General features: G+C 39.7%; 1 protein-coding gene across 1 annotated transcript; it reads left to right on the top strand.

Annotated features, from left to right (window-relative positions):
• Nucleotides 1-7,065: 7,065 nt before the first annotated feature.
• Nucleotides 7,066-17,465, top strand: SEC62 (SEC62 homolog (S. cerevisiae)). Its single transcript, XM_009878111.1, has 7 exons — nucleotides 7,066-7,168; nucleotides 7,541-7,646; nucleotides 10,432-10,636; nucleotides 11,960-12,052; nucleotides 14,402-14,462; nucleotides 15,347-15,466; nucleotides 15,885-17,465. Exons 1-7 carry the CDS (start codon nucleotides 7,138-7,140, stop codon nucleotides 16,349-16,351), a joined length of 1,083 nt encoding a protein of 360 aa, XP_009876413.1. The 5' UTR covers nucleotides 7,066-7,137; the 3' UTR covers nucleotides 16,352-17,465.
• Nucleotides 17,466-19,803: the final 2,338 nt, after the last annotated feature.

Here is a 19,803-nt window from a genome sequence, read left to right as displayed (position 1 = left end):
TCAGTGAGTTTTGCAGAGTTTTTAATGCATGTTCTGGGCATAGTTACAGCATCAGTTACTGTAACGCCTGTTAAGTATTATTAATGCTAAGTCTAAATAGTGTTTGTCTGGGATGTATTGCTCTGCTGGAAGTGCAGATAATACAAGCAAAATCATAAGAGATATTCAAGAGCGTATGCTTCATACGTCGCCCTTCTGCTTATTTGCCCTCTACTTTCTCTTCCCAGCCCACTTTCCTTTCCCCAGGAAGATGGAGATGTGCCTGTACTTGTAATAATTCCTTTTTTTTAATAGTTCATTGTTTTCCCTTTAATTCATATTACTAGAGGGGAGGGGAGAAATGCAGAAAGTAATTAATTAAAATCTTGTTAAGCAAGCCTTATCAATCACAGACATTCAGTGAATTATCATAAAACATTACAGAATTATTAGCTTTTCGTAATCATTACAGAGTGTCCCTTACCAGGGGTGACAGCAGCTCAATAAAGCATCCATCAAAACCAAATTAAATGTAATTCAATGTTTTGTATAATAACCAAAGCTGTGGTCTCGCAGGCACTTAAGCACATGCTTAATTTCCAGCCTGTTGGCAGTACAAGTATTTCCCAGGTTGTTAATAATTAAATCAATGTCTGGGTATTGACACTTAAGATTTAAGATTGTGGCTGAAATTTGTGATATACTAAGACACATTGATCTGTGTAATTATAAGTTTCCCTATGTATGTCAATGGGAAGACAATACAGAGAACAAAGAATATTGTTAAATGCCCAAAGGGTGTTGTTAATTGGTCAGTGAACAAAACAACATGTATTTTTCTTGGTAGTTGGTTTGTTGGGTTTTTTTTAAGCTTTCTGAAATTTGTTGGCATAGTTAGAGCATGATTATCATGTTTCATGTTACTAAGTAGAGCTGTATTTCTTGACAAGAGTCAGATTTTTAGGAGATTGTGTATTTAGCTGTGGAAGAGGCTGGTGGAGTAGAGTTCAGTTACAAATGCTACGTGTAACAAGCCTGGGCTCTGAATAATTTTTACAGGATTTTATGTCTGCCATCAAGATTGGAATTGTGGTAGTTAAGTCAGTTAGCAACACATGAAATGAGACATGAAAAGTCTCAATAAAATAAAGTTTTGCAAGCTGACTTTATGCGTTTTCCATGTTCGGTTACAAATGCTACGTGTAACAAGCCTGGGCTCTGAATAATTTTTACAGGATTTTATGTCTGCCATCAAGATTGGAATTGTGGTAGTTAAGTCAGTTAGCAACACATGAAATGAGACATGAAAAGTCTCAATAAAATAGTTTAAAGTTTTGCAAGCTGACTTTCTGTGTTTTCCATCAGAAGCGGTAACAGGAAGGATGTGTTTTATAAAGGCATTTTCCTAAAAAGACGTTGCCCAATCTATTGCATAGCTTAGACGTTTCCTCTGTCAACAACTGAAAGTTACGGACGTTGCAGAAATCTTAGCTTCAAAAGTTTGAAGGAAGACAATTTAGAGGTAAAATTTCCAAAGTACCATTCCTGATGGTAATTTAACTGTAATTAATATGGAGATCACTTCAGGAATGCATCTGTAGGATGCAGATTGCTCAAGCCAGTGAGCTCCCACAGGATTCAAATTTCTGAAATGAAGAATGCTTGCTGTACATAAAGGACATATTAAAAGCAAAACAACATATGTTGTCTAATGGCTAGTTTGATATTTTTTCTTTTGACAGATACTTCTCAAAAAATGGGAGATGTCTTTGAGTGCTTGTTACTCCAGCAACCTGATCCAAGCTATGCCATTTGTTGGGATAAAAAAAAATGGTTCCATATGTATCCTGAAATATTCCCTTAAACACAAAATCTTCAGAGTTGGTTACTCTGCCAAGCGTTCAGCTGGGTCACACGTGGCACTTTGCTGGCAGATCTGCAATTTGACTGTTAAGTAGGCATTAAGTTTTAATTACATTGGCTGGATTCCATTGTGCACGGTTTTATTCTGCCCATGTGAAGTTTTGTTTATCTTTGCGTTGCGATTAATAGCACTTGCGCGGCACCTTAGTGCTGTGTCCTCTGCTCCAGCATATATGCCCTTATGAGTGGAGAAAACCATTCTTAAGCAAATGTCTCACTGCAAATTGATGGCCGAGTTGGCATCAATGCCGTTTATGTGCCATTAATGGCACTTAACCTTCCTTGTTGACTTTTTGTTTCCCCCCTCTCGAATCACTAGATTCAAGCTTTGAGATTCTCCTTATGAAACCCATCTACTAGACAGTATTAATTGTTGTAGTTTACTGATCTGTCGTGTCTTGGTTTGGGCTCTGCTGCAAGGAAAATGTTAAGCGGTCGCACTGCTGCTTCCTGTGCTACAGGTTTTTGTGAATGAGTATAGAAAGGATCTTCAGAAATCACAGTTTATTGGTTTTCCAGTAAAATTTTAAGCCAGATTGCCTGTTTTGTTTTTAATTTCTCATAAATTGTAGTAAAGCCAAATAGGATGATAACACAGAATGGCTAAATAACTTCTTTGCAGGTTAGTGCTATCAGGTGGTGGAGGAGGAGGAAACAAAGATTAAGAGGAGGGGGAAATGCAGAAAAATCGGAATTAAAAGTAGCAGCCCCATTGGCCAGTAAAACAAGAATCTGCTGTCTTTTGAACTCTGGATGTTTACACCTTTTGCTCAAAAAAAGTAGTGATGGATGAAAAGGAAGACAGAAGAAACCAAATCTTTTGTGGGATATGTATAGGACAAAAAAAAAAAGTTAATCTTTTTCTGTAAATAAACGTTAATGTGGCTAGCACACAGCCATGGTAATCCAGAAGAACTGGTTTCTCTGCATGGCTCTGCCACAGTTTCATTTGAGAGACCTCAGGCAATGCATGTACTGGACATCAGTGCAGGAGCCAGGCAATTTTACGTTTATTAGTCACTGAAGAAAACATAGATGGGAGTCCTAAGCACAAGTCCTCCGACCCTAATGTGGTGTTCTTCTGTCCACTCCCACCTAGTGATCTATCAAACCATGCTCATTGGTGTGCTTTTTCTCTGTCCTACTGCACCTTGATTTATTTTAGGCAAAGTCAGGATGGATGAAGAGTACCTGCTCTCCTGCCACAGGACATCTTCTAGTCTAAGGTCCTGAGAGTCAGCAGGGAGAGGAAAAAGATAATGATACTATTCAGCCCAAGATTTGAAGTGCTCAGACCATCTTCAGAGAAGATAACGCTAATGCAGTTGTAATGTCCTTGTAATATGAGGAGAGGTACGAGGAATGTAACATGGGTTGACATCATGTCATTTTTGACACAGCTTCTGGGCTTGAGGAACAGGCAGCACATGGCAAATGTGCTTAAATTTCTTCTTTTCCTTGTCTGAAAACTGTACAAACTATTAGGCTTCAGAAGTCTTCTGTAAGGGATGGTGTTCTGAAAATCCAGATGTATGAGCAGAGAAATAAACTCGAGATTAAATCTTACTGAAACTAAAGCATTTTTACGACTTCCTTAAAACTGAGGAAAATAAACCCTTGTGATGTGTATGTCTGCACATGAAATAACTTATCTTGTTAATGAGAGTCATTATTTACTCCGTTCTAATTGTCCAGAAACCTTGTTTACATCACAAAGTTGTGGAAGGAAATCATCCTGTCTTAGGTCTCATAACTGTGATAAAAAGGAGAAAAAAAAAAAGGGTGAAATTTCAAACCACAAATATGCTCTGGCCTTTTGACATCCATTGAGTTGTTCCGAGGAGTAAGAGAACCTCAGTAAGTCATACTCCGGTAGAGATGAGAGGGAGAAGGAAGCTCATGGACGCACTGGCTTTAATAGCTCAGTTTAGATGATTTTACTTTTAACGTATACAGGTCTCTTTCCTGCTGCAGGCCCAGCTGGAGCTGGAATTAACTGGGAACTACATCACTGTATTGAAGGGAGTTCAGAATATGTTGTGCTATGCTTTGATTTGGGAGATAATGGTAAAAAGGGAATTCTGTTACGATTTTCCTTTCACTTCAGTGGCTCTGGAAGGTCCCTGGGTTTGAAAATCTCAGCGTCGTTTTATGAATTCATACAGAGTAGAATTTTGATAGGAATGTTTGAGAATTATTCTTAAAAATTTTAAAATGTTAGCGCATTTGTCGTAAATAGGTAGACTGAGCACTACTTCTCCTGTCTTCCTGTAGAGGGGCTTCTGTCTAAGTAAGAAATTTAGTTTGATTTTTATTTTTAATGGCATTCTCCCAGAGTTTGTAAATTACCAGGGATCATAAATCTCTAAATTTTATGTGCTGGCTAATGACAACAAGCATTTTTGATACATAAAATTAAAGTAGATGTAAGTGCCTAAAACAATCTAAAGAAGAAGTATTTGGAATCTTGACGCTATCCCATTTTTTATTAATTGAAAACAGTTTAATCATAGAATTCTAATTGAGAAGACATTTTACAACATTCCAGAAATGTATTATCTGAGATGTTTCTCGAATCTTTCTATCTTTCTGATATTTGAAGTTTGCTTTTATAGGAAAGTTTTCATATGCTATTTAAGGCTGTGTCATCTGTTTTAAAGTTTTCTAATTTATTGAGAACTACCCCTTGATTCACTTGTATAATCTTTTTCTAAATGTATTAGGAGGCTCAGAATGCCTGGGGTTTGGCTGTTTTTACACCTGAATGTAAAGATCAGTTGAACTTCATTTTGAAAAAGTTGTGCTTAGGACACTGAAATTTTCAGTGCTTTTGTTGATTCCACTCTATGTGTGTAATATTATTTTCTGTCAGTTACTGGTCTTAAGCCTGGCTCTGCTAATAAAGGGATGAGAACAGGGTGAAAAATGGGGATTAAGTTTCAGGGGAAACTTTCTCAGACTGAGCTCAGTTAAACTGTGCCAGTCTCTTACAGAGAAGCTTTTTTTTTTTTTTTCCTGTTTGGGATGTTATGAAACTATCACGCAGAAAAGGACAAAGCAATAGATAGTAAGGAGCAATCAAAGAAAATCTCCTGGTACCAGCAACGGCCTGTGTAGCACATCACATGACCTAGTAGAATGATAAATATTTTCGGAAGAGAAAAGCCCCAAACCTAGCAGAATAATTAACACGGTGAATATCTGTAACTTCTCTGACTGTTTTACGGCCTCTTCTGTGAAGAACGTTTGCTCTGTGAATTGTTGTTCCATGTTCAGTTTGCTGGTAGGAAAGACTAGAAAAGCGTTACTTTGAAACGCAATTGGTGCACGTAGTGATGAGCCGCCGTGGTGCCTTGACAAGGTGCCCATACGCTAACGGTGGTTCCACCTTCACTCGACCTTTTTTACAGGCTTTAGAACTCATTTTGGTGCTATTAAACCAAATCTGTTTGGGTGCCAGACTTGGTGGCGTCATCAGTGATTTACAATTACTTGTGCAACTGTACTAAACAAGGGGACCTCAAACCACGAAACCATCTAAATTAATGTGTGTACTTGCACTGTCAGTTACTGAATAGTTCTCTGTGAGGTATCTGGTGTTTTATACAGATTTTTAAAATTTAAAAAGAAAAAACCAAGATGGAACGTGGAGAAGGAGTCGATGTAATCTATATGAGGACTGTTAGAATCATGTGGCTTAATTTGGGCCTATGTTTTTGAAACGAAGTGGTGAGTGTGAGAGCGTATTTCTGTATACACATGAAGAATCTCCTTAATCTCAGAACAAAGAGACTATGTAGTCTTTTGGTTATCTGGATATCTTACGTCAGTATTATTATCTTTAAAATTTTCCTCAGATAGGAAAAGCAACAATCTCCTCTAGAAGGATAATTCATTAACCAGCTGATTTGAAAGTTAGCTGTGCAAACTGTTGAAAATTAACAACTCCCACCATCTGAAGTTTTTATTCTGATCTAACAGCATCTATGTGACCTTGCATTTCTGCTTAACGTGCTTCTTGCAATATTGCGATTATACATCTTAAAAGCAGTAATGGAGGTTGAATATATTTATTGACCTATAGACACATTATGTCCTTAAATAGAAGCTTATAATATTGTGTGTTCCTGTAAATCACCAGTCTGTTTTGTGGCTTTTGTAGTCTGTTTCTTTGGCCAGCATGAGAAGAGTAAGTGCAGAAAAGGTACTGCCAGTCTGAGAAGATGCCCTAGTGTTTCCCCGTTACTGACCTGCGAGTACTGCGGGGATTTGGAGACTTAAGCCTTACTCTTTAGAAGAACTCTTACAGGGAGGTATTTTGATGAAGTGGGCATAAGTCAGTGTTACACACCAGATGTTTGTTTCGGATTCATTTTTGTGAAGCAGGAACATCAGAAAGGTCATCCCTTCCTGCTTACAAATATTAGGTCTTAATTTTACATAATGGAAAATGCCCATTCTCCATCCTGCTGCTTTATGCATCTTTGAATTCTGCTGCCTCTCTGCAAGTTGGAAAAGGTACAGAATTTATGAATGTGTGCACACTAAGGGCTCCTTTTTCCTAAAACGGCTGCTTTGATGTTCGCGTAGTTCAGCCTGCTGTGCTTCATGCTGATGTTCCTCGTCTCCAGATAGGCAGAATCCCCTCGGTGGTACTCTGAAGTTTAAGTCATTTTGTAGTCGTGCAGTGGTACTGAACTTTTCTGGCTAAATCTTTCAACTTCTTTTCAACGTGTTTTTCTCCTCTTCCATATGAAATTCAAGCTGCTTTGTACTCTGTCAGCGCGCCTGCATTGCTGTCACTTCATACATACGCATTCCTCTCTCTGTTTTCTTTGCTCTCAGCTTCACAACTGTTTTCATCCAAGCTTGTACGCCTCCAGCAGCTTTCCATATGCCCAGTGCTTTCCTCTTAGCTCCTCCTTTGCTTTTCACAGAGCTGTTAAAAGGAATCCATACAGGAATGCTTTTTTGCTTTACATAGGCAGAAAGTCCTTGGGAAAAATGACTTGACCTATATTCACATCTTATTACATTGTATTTATTATTTATATATTGCCATAAAATAATGAGGACTTTGCAGTGCCTGATTTTTGAGCCCAAATGATTTTCCCATGTGTTTAAAACTGTATTAATTTTGGACTTTTACTATTGTAGGAGGTTGGTGAGCCATTCAAAGAGGAGAAGGCTGTTGCTAAGTACTTACGTTTCAACTGTCCAACAAAATCCACCAACATGATGGGCCACCGAGTTGATTATTTTATTGGTAGGGTTAACCAGAGAGTGAAACTTTCTTCTCACGTTGTACTTGGTGGGTGGGGGGGCTGTTTTGTTGTCATTGTTAGTGCTTTATCTCATAAGTACTGATCTTACAGTTTCGAAAAGTTATGTAGGCATTAGATAGCCTTAAAATTCATCTTATCAGCCTGAAGTAAACACAAGAAACTTTTCACTCTGTGATTTAAAGTTGTATAGTTGTCAACAGTAATGCATTTCAGAATAGTGATTAGTCTTAAAGATTGAGAGGATGTGGAACATCACCAGCACTGATGGACTGGTTGGTGTGATTCAAGGAATGTAGACTAAATGCTAAAATACATGTCTTTAATTGCCTTTTTAATTCTGTTCTTCCCTCTAGCCTCGAAAGCTGTGGATTGCCTCCTGGATTCTAAATGGGCAAAGGCAAAGAAAGGAGAAGAGGCTTTATTTACAACCCGAGAGTCTGTAGTTGATTACTGCAACAGGTATGACCTAATTCCTCAGTTTTGTTAATGAGTATAGTTGTCAGATGTCTCAGTTATTTAGGAACTAATTTCTCTTCATGCATTCTACAGCATTTGTAGTTGTATGTAAAAAGAGTAATCACATTTTTATTACTGAGTTTGTGGGTGTCACACCAGAAAAAGAAACAATGTAGATTGATCTTTATTCTCAAAACTCTTTCACGCTTCTGTTATGCTGCTGGGGACTGCAAGATGAACAAAACAATTTTCCTAAATTTTGTGGTTATTTTAAGCTAGTAGGATCAGAACTCTCAAATGCCTCTTTCTATTGCCATAATCTGCCATCATGGCAGAAACTGAACTTGGTCGTTCAATTGATTGCCTAGGTTCAAGGAACTGCCTTCACTTTTGAGTGCTCTGTGAAACCTACTTAGAAGTAAAAAAGTATGGGTAATATTTAGGCTCATTCTTGGCTTCTTCTAGATATCCACCCACCAAGGTGAGATTATTTTGCCAGTTCCAGGGTTGAGGCAGGGCTGATTCAGAGTTTTAACTTTAATCCTTTTGCTGATTTCTTCAAGCAAGTTTAGAAAAAAGCATTATGTAAGCAGAAAAGTAAGGGATAGGAGTCTGTGTGTTACTCGGTTACTAAAACATCAGATGAGATGACAGTTGGTTCAGCTTCAGCTCCAGCATTGCGAAGAATGTCTATGTAGTGTGCAAAGAAAATCAGTTCAGCCCTCCTTTCTCTGGCATTGATTTTTATCACCAGTATTATTTTGTTCCCTGATGATCCATTTGGCACCATACCATGTCTGCAGTTTGGTTTCTCTTGCTCACTTCTTTATTGCTAATAATGCTAAGGCCACCTTTGGTCACTGAAGATGTTTTGAGAGTTTTAAACATCAGCACTGTCTGCTTCCTTTGCCTTTTGGAAGGGATGGAAAAACATCTGAGCACAAAAATAACCCCTTCAGTATAACAGGCTGCTTAGGCCTTTATTCATATTAGCACAAGTCCCTTAACTCTCTGGGTGTGGCTATTGCTTGTGAGGTCCTGCTCCTTCATCCTGTGACAATTGCAACGATCAGTTGCAGATTTCAAACAAGGGGCTTGAATTCATACTGCTGTTTCCTACATGTGGTCTCCTGGTACACTTACATATTGATCAAGTTGAGGAAGTTTTCTTTCCAGGAGTTTTCTTCACAAATAAGCTACATCAGTAATGCTTTGTTCAGCAGATCTACAGAGGGTTAAGAAGTCAGGAATCATCAAGCAATCTGGACTTCATTAGTTATGTCACAGTTTGTCCTGCTTCAGGGCCTGGCTGTTGGCGGTGCTGGCTCCACTCGTTCGTGCACAGCCCCATCCCTCCATCAGAGGCAGAGGTCGCTCCTGCGAGTGAAAGATCTGTCCTGTGGGCTGCTGAGCCCCCAGAACTTGCAGCTGTGAAGAAAAGTAGTTTCTCCCAAACAACTTTACTGATATGGATTAATTTTTTAGCAATTGTCTGAAGGAAGGTTGGTTTTTTATATTCCGGAAACAACTGTGCGTGATAGTCAGCATCCACATAAGTTTAACTGAGAGAATGACTTTTCTCTCTTTGGTACGTTTTCCTAATTTAACACACAGTGCAGCATAAGGATTTGAGGGAACTGGGTTTGTTTAGTCTGGAGAAGAGGAGGCTGAGAGGAGACCTTATTGCCCTCTACAACTACCTAAAAGGAGGCTGTAGTGAGGCTGGTGCTGGTCTCTTCTCTCTAATTACTAATGACAGGACAAGGGGAAATGGCCTCAAGTTGCGTCAGGGTAAGTTTAGATTGGATATTCGGCAGAAGTTCTTTACTGAACGAGTGGTGAGGCACTGGAACAGGCTGCCCAGGGAGGTGGTGGAGTCACCAACCCTGGAGATGTTTAAAAAAAAAAGTAGATCTAGCACTTGAGGCTGTGGTGTAGTGGTTAGGTGTGCTGGGATGAAGGTTGGACTAGATGATCTTCAGAGGTCCCTTCCAACCCCGAACATTCTGCGATTCTGTGATTTGATCTGCAGCAAGAGATGAAAGAAATCAAGGACAGATCAAATCGCTTTGATGCATAGGATCAGGGGGTTTAGCGTGAGTGTGTGCTTGGATTTCACACCTCGCTGCTTCCTCTCAGTCTGAAGAACAGTATTCTGTGCTGCTCTTGCAATTCTGAATTTGTCTGCGAGTCTTTCAAGGACATGACTTGGTGACAAGCCTAAAGACTACCAAATATTACATCCTGGGGCCCCACTAGCCATATACATACTTGCTATAAGGTGTGCTTGTAGCTGACAGCAACAGAATGCGTGCATATATACCACAGTTTCAGTAGGGTGATTTTATTCATTGTGCACCTCTTACCAAGGAACTTGATAAGCCATATGTCCACTTTGTTATTTTTGCTATGAAATACATGGACATGAAGTTGAAAATTGGATGAAGTTACATCGATGGGAAAGATAATTAAATTGACCTGGTGGCTTTTTCCATCCTACATCTTGTGTATTCGCTTAGATCTGTGCAGAATAAAATTCTGTTGTAGAAAAACTATGGGGTTTACCCAATTTTGAACAGATGAACTAAAAAAAGCAAAGCAAGAGGTGATACACACTGTAACTAGGTCTGGTGTGTTTGGTTGTAAGTGGAGTAGATGGTGGTAACCTCTGTCTTTCAGTCATGCTGTTCATGATTGTATTAGATAATCTAGAGTGATATCTAATAACATAATTGAGTGTAAATGTTATTGTCAGAGTCACACAGATTTAACTTTTTTTAATTTTAAGACTTCTGAAAAAACAGTTCTTTCATCGAGCATTGAAAGTGATGAAGATGAAACCTGACAAGGATACAAAGAAAGAAAAGGAAAAAGGAAAGGCCGAGAGTGGGAAAGAAGAGGAGAAAAAGAGCAAGAAGGAAAGTGGCAAAGATGAGAAAACTAAGAAGGAGAAAGAAAAGAAAAAGGATGGTGAAAAAGAGGAGTGTAAGAAGGTAAGTACTACGTGTAAGAGAAGAGACAAAGCTGTAACAGAGAATACAGTAACTGATTGTTAAGGTTACATTGGCTTAAAAATATGATTGGTTGGTCTAAAATGAGACATGCCTTTTTCTGCCCGTTTTCACCTCTAAAATATGCGGCTTCTTTTTATTCCCCAAACTTTGGAGTTGTTCCCATTTGGATGTGTATGAAAAACTAGGCCTCATTTGGGCCTTTGTGTACATCCTCGTCTTCCAACGCGGAGTGAGTTAATCAAAACCTGCTTCTCTCCAGCTGCAGTGGGCAGTGATGCTTTGTACAAGTGCACGTTGGCATCGAGTGACACACGCGCGCGTGACCTAACATCTGAAAACACTGCAGCTGCACGTGGGAAACAAAACCAGTTCTGCAGTGCTTGGGATTTAGTATCTGGTACTTGGTGCTTGTGGCTAGCTCTGCCATAGTGGGCTCTTTCGGTGGATGACAGCTCTGTTACGTATGTGCATATTGCCTAATTCTCACAGACTTCTGATTTATTTTCTTTAAAGCTCAAACTATTGTTACTGTACAAGTTTTCAGTCTTGCTGGCAGTCTACACTCAGAAGCCAATTCAAGACTACGTAACTCTTGAAGTACTTCAAAACAGTGATTATCAAAGTTACAAACTGCTCCAATTCCCTGCCAGCTGAAGAATTACATTATTAGATATAATGTTAATTTTTAAACTAATCATTAATTCTTAAACTGGTATTTTAGTGGATTATATAAGCTAGTGAGTAGCAACTTGAACAAACAACACAGGACAAAAAAGAGACAGTTAATTTGAAACAAAAAAATAAGAAAAGAGAAGGAAACAGGAGACAGAGAAGAGGAAGCACAAGATCCAAAAAGAGATTGAGGAGGACGAAGTAAAGGGCAGAAACTGATTCTGAAAGGACGCCTGTGGGGTAAATATGGCACCAAGTTACCGAAGAATGCTAATAAAGTTAGCAGTTATGAAGCGTTGTACTCTGTTTTGATCTTTGTGCAGATTTTCCATTAGTACCAGTGCAGCTTTGCCATGTATCTGAACACATCATGTAATCCTGAAGGCATAGCCTACTGCTTAGACACTAACCAAAACTAAAATTTCTCTTCCGTTACAATTTGCTTTTATTTTTGAGGTACCCAGTTGGTAATAAATGAGAACAGGAGAAAATAAAACATCTTTATTAAAAAAACCTGTGAAAGTGATCTTGAGTATAACTTTTCACAAACAATATATTAAAACCCTAGAAATTAAAATCCTCTTTAATTTTTTAATTTCTTTTAAAAATATAATTTATGTTTGCCCTCAGGATGAGACCCCAGGAACACCCAAGAAAAAGGAAACTAAGAGGAAATTTAAACTTGAGCCACATGAAGACCAAGTTTTCTTGGATGGAAACGAGGTAAGATTTATGGTGCCTTCTAAATTCTGGTATCAATGCACTGTTGTCAGATAACTTAATTTACTGATCTCTGAAAACCCTTTCTTAACATAGTGAAAGAAAAATCAATGGCGATGTGAGAGCTGATCTTGAAACCTGAGATCTTTAGGTATTTGCAAGGAGGTTAGAGGGAGATAAATGTAGGACAGTAACTTAAAAAATTCTCTCAGAAAACTTAACGGCCACTAGTTTACGTGTTAGCGGCTGTGGGGTGCAGTGTTTGTCCTTGGGGTGCCCGGGGGGGTTGGAGCAGGCTGCCCACAAGGCTTCTGCAGCCTCTGGGCTTGGGGGCTTTCAGGACTGGACAGGGCAAAGCCCCCAGTAACCTGGGCTGGCCTTGGCCTCAAAGCTGTCCCTGCTTTGAGCAGAAGGGAGGACTCGAGACCTCCCTGAGGTCCCTTCCAACCCACATTACCCTGTGGCCAATGTCATGCTGCAGTATTTCTAAACAAAACACAAGTCTTTTAGAACGTGATGTTCAGAGGAGGAGAAATCAAATATCTGCCAGCCAGAGGCTTGCCTGACTTTGTGATCTGAGCAGATAAGTGACACTTGGACATTCCTGCATTCTCCTGGCTTTACCGCTGAAACTGTCTTAAATACATCTATGTACTTTGCTTTCCTAGAAGACAAAACATTGAGTTCTAAACATCTCTGTATTGTCTTCAGCGAAGTTACACTGTGCTCGGGGTGTTGATGCTCTGTGTCACTGTACTGCAGTCTCTGCCAAGATTCTTGTAGGCTTTCAGGTATAAAACATATGTGGCAGGGAACTGTGTAAATAAATCACCTGTATGAAAAATGTGCTTCCTTTAGGTATCTTCTCAGCTGGTTCTTTTACAACCTGCCTTGCTGTGTTTCATCCCACCCATCACCCCCCCTCTGATCCTCACTATTGTCTCTCACACGGAGTAATCAGGAGGGCACGTGACATTCAAAATGAGGGTGCAGTACTGTTTGCAGTATAGCAGGATATTATTTATCTTAATGTCATTTACTTTTCTGTTTATTAATGAGCTGATGTTTTAAGAACTGCAACTCCCAAGAGCTTTTTTTAAAGTAGTAGCTAATTTAGAGCCAATCCTTGTGTGTTTACATATAGAGCTATTCTTTTCCCTTTTCTTCACTATGTTGCACGTAGAAACATTGAATATGACACTCTATTTTTGCCCAGTTTGTTTGGGCTCACAGAGCAGTTGACCGGCTGCAGAGCTACACCTCCATGTAGTCAGTTTTCATATCCTGTGAGAAGTAGAATATTAAATACTTGTTGCATCACATGGAAAAACTGTATGGCTGCTTCTTGGTTGTCCTCGTAGTTTGTATTAATGTATCTGCAGTGAGGGTTGTTCGTCTCTAGTACTCAGCAGCTTCTTTTCATAGTTAATAGCTAAGATTCAAACTATTCAGTTTGGTAAGAAAAAATAAATCCTGTTTTTTCTGGTTAAGAAAATCCTGCACTTTAACAAGAAGCATTTTTTTAATAAGGCTGAAAAAATCTGATTCAAGGGATCCAGGGTTCTAGCACAAACGTTTGGTACCGAGTGTTGCAACTGTAGACATTCAGATAACTGTGGAACAGAGCGTACAGTTACACTTATCTGAGGCCATCAAATGAGACTTAAGCTGAACTGAGCATTTCAGCTGGTTGCTATGGTCTGTGGTGTTTTTTTTTTCTCATAAGAGAATCTCTTAAAAGGTAGAAGTATTTTTTGTTTCCACTTGGTGGACCTGAGAAACCTTTTTTTTGAAAAAAAATAGGGTTTTGGCTTCATGCTGAACAACATTGATGAATAAGGTTTGTTTTTATCTATCTTTGATTTGGTGATATTTCTGCATCTTCCACTTCCCCATCGTTCTTACCATCTCTTTGCTTTCCCCAGGATTTTATGTTCCTTCTAAGTTACTTGGAGAGGTGCTGTCTGAGATGCTCACTGTTGTCCTGACTCCTTCCCCTCCCAGCTGGGACCCTCCAGCACAGCCGGTGCCCTGCGCTGCCTCTGCAGCACCATGTCCCAGCCTCCGGCCACGACACTCCGATGATCACCAGCACGTAGCTGCGGCAGCAGTGTGGGCGCGTGGGCGTGCAGCCCCTCGGCTGGCTGTCCCCTTTTGCAGCTCAAGTCCTGGGCAAAGGGTAGCCCTGCCTACCATCCACAGCCCCTTCCTTGCCCTGCTCCTGACACGGGACTGACCGCAGGGCCCTTTGTTCAGCGCAGAGAGTTATTAGAGCATGGGGATGAGAGAATTAATGAAATCATTTATCAGAGAGCTTGTTTTCCAAGTGTAAACTGGATATTTCTGTTGTAGGTGTATGTGTGGATCTATGACCCTGTTCACTTTAAAACTTTTGCCATGGGACTTGTACTCGGTAAGTAAGAGTAGATATGGGCGAGAGCATCGTAAATGTAGGCACAGTATTACCAGGCCTGCCAGTCTTTGGAGAAGGTTGTTTTTCTCCTGGACAAAGCTTTTACTCTTCAGGTTCAGCATGACTTGGTACCAGTCATATTACGTGAATTTTGATCTTGGGGTGGAGGGGGCTACGCATGTGTAAAACAAAACCACACCTGACACATGCTTTAGCAAATGTCAGAACTTGCACATATTTGCAAGCTCTTTGTTTCCATTGCTTTAAGATAAGAAGTGGCCCAGTAGGCAAATGGGTTATATAAAAATGTGAAAAATGTTAAAGGATTTATTTTAAACTATGCATGACTCTAGAACTTGTATTCGTGTAGCATAAGCCAACTCAGGTAATTTTATTTTTTTAATCTAGCATTTTTTAATTAGTGTTGATATCAGCTGACATTGGTGAGCTTAACAGACCAGCAGTGCAGTGACCTGACACCCCTGACCTGAACCTTCCAGCTTCCTCACCTTGAGGAAACCACCCTTCCTTAGAACCTGTGTCATCCCTTGGGGCCATGGTCCTCGAGGCCACCATGATCTGTGCTGGCTACAGGCAGCTCCCTGTTTGCCGGTCCCCTCTCCTCAGAGGTGCTCTTTTTGCTCTGTCAGCTGAGCACAGTGACTTAGGGCCATATGAAAACAGGAGTATGAAACCCAGTATGGAAACTCTGGAGCAGGGAATCTGCACAAGGTTTCAGTCAAGGCCTAAAATACTGTAACTCGCACTGTGCTGAGCCAGTACCTTGAAGAAATAGTAAGCCTAGAATGTACCAGGAGACATACCCATACACCAGGAAAAACTAACTGCACTTCTCATGCTTTTCTTCTTATCCTTCTATTTAGTGATTGCTGTTATAGCTGCAACTCTGTTCCCGCTCTGGCCAGCAGAAATGCGTGTTGGTGTTTATTACCTCAGCGTAGGCGCAGGCTGTTTTGTTGCCAGTATTCTTCTTCTTGCCGTTGGTAAGTGTTGGTCATCTTCACTTCATCAGCGGTCTGGAAGGGTGGAGAGACAGTCTGATTCTTACACGTGGGCTGCGATGTGTGGCTCCCCAAATTGCGAGTTGTTGGCAGTAGCCGGACTCATTCCGTGTGGTATTTTCCTCGTGGCCACCGGGTGTCAGAGTTGTGCCACAGAAAGGGGAAGCTCAAGTTCCTGTCACTTGTTTTATGTTCTCCTGTGTGTTTCCTCAAACCCAAGAACTCTATGGAAGAACAGATTCAGTGGTGAACAGTGTAACCAGGATTTTAAAGCTTTCTTTGGCTTGTATTTCTGCAGCAGAGGGGTTTAAGAGCTAAATCATAAAGATACTTGGGTAATGGAGTGGGGATGTTTACAATAAACCCCTGAAATTTCCCTTTTTTTTTTTTTTTAATACAGCTCGTTGCATCCTCTTCCTTATAATCTGGCTCATCACTGGAGGAAGGCATCACTTCTGGTTCCTGCCAAACCTTACAGCAGATGTGGGATTCATTGACTCCTTCAGGCCCCTCTACACACACGAATATAAAGGACCAAAAGCAGACTTAAAGAAAGAGGAAAAATCAGAATCCAAAAAGCAGCAAAAATACGACAGCGAGGAGAAATCAGATAGTGAGAAGAAGGAGGAAGATGATGGGAAAACAGAAGTAACGAGGAACTCGGGAACAGACGGCTCGGGAGGAGAGCGACATTCAGACACTGACAGTGACAGGCGTGAAGACGACCGGTCCCAGCACAGTAGTGGAAATGGAAACGACTTTGAAATGATCACAAAAGAGGAACTGGAACAGCAAACAGATGAGGGGGATTGTGAAGAGGAAGAGGAGGAAGATACTGAAAGTAGGCCTTCACATGAAAAATCATAACTCACTGTGGTTTTGGGACTAAGTATGTGCAAATGGTTGGATTTTCTTTGTTGGCTGATCACCAAAACATAGACCATACGTAGCATCTTTGTTTGCTGAAATATACATGTTACCAAACAGTTTTATATCTAGTTCCTTCATTTTTTAACCATTAACTTGATTACTTGGTACTATGTTAATCATTAATATCCATTGACAGAAGTTTTATCAATCTGACAAGTTTTCTATTGATTGATAGATTGCCCAGCTCGTCCTCAAACATACTGAAAAACATAGTTTTCTGGTACTTGCATAACTGGTCAATTAATTTAGCTTCTCAAACTTGCTTTTGTAAAACAGGTAAAAGTTGAATGACCAAATCTCAGATTATTCCTAGTTATACTCATTTGATAGCTAGTTAGGTAAAGCCCTTCTTAGCCTACAGCTTTCTTGATACTTTTCTTGATTTTGTTTTCGAAAGATTGTGAAAACTTTTTTAAGAAAACTAGTTTTAGCAGAAGTATTTTGCTGAAAATATAAAAGCTGGTAGTGCTGCATTTGGCTGCAGTGTTCTCTATTTCTCCAGACTGTGTGCCAGCAACTGAGGAAATCCAAACTGGTTTTGTACATCTGGTTCAGAGAAAGATGTCATCTCCAGCAGGTGAAGGAAGCAGCACGGTTTGGGAATGATGGCTGTTTTCTTTCTCCTGCTCCATCATAATTAAAAAAAAATGTATTCTGTACATAATTTACAAATAAAGCAAACCATTTACTTTAACTGCTACTTATTATTTAGGGATTTGATCCAGCATTCAGTTTGTATTATTAAAAGCCATTTTGTGGTGTATCTATTGGAGAAATGCAAGTCAAGAGGACCTCACAGAATATTTGTGTATGATTGGTAGCTGTTCCACAAGAGCTTTAGTTTTGTGCCAACATTCCATGTATTTGACTATGAGTAAATTGATCTTTATTAAATGAAAGCAAACAACATAGCTGTATGTATGCCTTAATGTTAAACTTTCTATGTTCTGGAACTGGAACGCTTTTTAAAATGAAGAGGCAGGAGAGTATTCATCTGTTCAGAAATACAGGTAACTCAAAGCTGATATGAAGTGACCATTAATAATTTGTTACACATGTCTTGGCGTAGTTTGTGCAGTTTCTCTTACACATCCCTTCCTGCTGGACATCTGGAGGACATACTGTATTGGTTGATTAAGCACTGAACCATTTAAGATTTGGCATCGTTTCTCTAGATGACTTCAACAGTAACTATAGATTTGATTGTCTCCTGAATCCCCTCGGAGAAGACAAGGGTAAGCTTGATGTTTTAATAACTGACTTAAGAGAACTTTTTTCCTGTCCTAAGTTGTTTCCCCTTCCTTCCATCATTGGCCTCTTGCATGAAGATACTCGTTTTTCAGATTGTGCAAATACCTATGTCATAATGGGTGCACTGAGAAACAATTCATGGATGTGGTTTATTTGCTTAAATCCCCTGAAAATTTACTCCATAACGAAACAGAAAATTAATTACTTTTTTATTAATATAGCAAAAATTAAAGGATCTGTTACCTAAGCGGATTAACACTTGTGCTCTCACTGATTAAAATAACTAACAAAGTCCTGTTGCTGCCTTCAGTACCTTGCTCAGGTTTGCATTAGGTGATGATGAAGCATCTTGACCATCGGCTGCCTTTTCCCTCAAGCAGCTGCTTTAAGACACTGCTTATGCTTCGCTCATCCAGAGGCTTGTTTCCTGGGTGTTTGCATTTTGGATCTTTGTGCCTAACATTGAAAACAGAGCTGCTTTGCTTTCTGTGCGAGAATCTTCAGCTTGTTGGTGCTGTAGTTGACTGTACGTCTGACTTGAAGAGCTAGTAATACAGCTTGCTCCGTATTTCCTGCTTTTTTTACCGTGGAAGTACAGTCACAAAAATCTTTTCCATACTGAAGCCATCTTTGCAGTTCACTATTTGATTCCAGTGGGAGCTAAACCAAGGGTGGCTGACCTTTTGCATCCCTGTCTTCAGAAGCCATGTACAAATGAGCAGCTGGGAGAGTGACGCTGTACGCTGAACACGGTGGAATATGTGCACGTGGCCAGCAGTGGTCCACAGCAGGCAGCTGAGCCCCTGCCAGTTTTTAAAAAAATTAATGCAGTGGATTTTGATTATGTTTCAAGTATGTTTCCTCCTGTTGATGAAGATCATAAGGGCCTTGCTGAGAAAATAAAGTTGAAGTGGTCAAATAATAAATACTTCAGTAATAGTGCCATCTGCTTCCTGTTCGGTGGATGGGTGCAATGGGCCAGCGCTGCCCACCTGCAGCCTGGGGACAAGTGTCTGGATCTCAGAATGAACCACCAAAACTTTGTCCTGTCCAGGTTCACACAGCTGCAGAAATTGAATTAGCCTTGAACTCTCTTCATTTGATCTGCAGTCATCAGCTCTGAATCTTCAGAAGCAGTAGTATTGAGAAAGATACTGTTGGAGCTGTTCAGTGGTTAAGGAAAGGATTTCATGACCTATTCCTGTGATTAGCATTTTCTACAAATATTCCCCAAATACTTCGGAATGAGATGATGAGAGCAGTCATTACAATATGCCAGTAACAGTAGAACTGTGAGTGGACTTAGGGTATCCTGACAGGTACTTCCAGTCCAAAGACAGGCAATCACAAAGGCACTCGGCCGTGTTTAGTTATCAGGCCTCTCTTATTTTGGCTATTTCAAAGTTCTTGCTGATTTTGACTTTTAACTGCTAGATTCTAGGGTGACTTTATGGGAACAAGTGTGTATATATATATATATACACGCCTATATTTAGTGGGATATTATTTAAATAACTAGTCTATTACAATGTCTTTCCTGCAATAAACTTTTATAGTGATCTCACTGATATTCCTCTCAGAGTTTTATATACCCAATATAATTGTCTGGTATTTTCAAGAAAATATGATTATTCATAACTTTTTTTTTGTAATTAAATGATTACTGGTAAAACACAAATGAGTATTTAATGCAGATCAGTATTTAGCAGAGATGTTACACCCAAGTATGCTCTGCTGTGGCTAAAACCTCAGTTCACTTGTGGTATTCCACTGTTCTTAAAGGCAGATATTTTTCTAGCAGTTAAGAAATAATTTTAAGTTATTATTTGACAAAAATCACATACTCATCCATGGAAATGTTAACAGTGCTGGTGCAAATGCCACTATATGTGAAGACAGGCAGTTTTCTAAAAGTACTTTTATTGCAGCTGCTTGGTGGAGCATTTACTTTTACCTGCTATCTATCATATAGCAGTTCTGTCTGGTTGTGGTTTTTTTAAAATACATATATTATATATGCATTGCTTACTTAGGCCTGTTTCTGCTTGAAACTGATACCAGATGGAGTTCACAGAGCATCACACAGCACAAAGAGCAGATAAAGAACTTTTTTGAAACAGTTTTGAAACAGTTGGAGA

The sequence above is a fragment of the Apaloderma vittatum genome, unplaced genomic scaffold, assembly GCF_000703405.1.
Source record: "Apaloderma vittatum isolate BGI_N311 unplaced genomic scaffold, ASM70340v1 scaffold16531, whole genome shotgun sequence".
Classification (NCBI taxonomy): domain Eukaryota; kingdom Metazoa; phylum Chordata; class Aves; order Trogoniformes; family Trogonidae; genus Apaloderma; species Apaloderma vittatum.
This window is presented reverse-complemented; position numbering and strand designations above follow the sequence as displayed.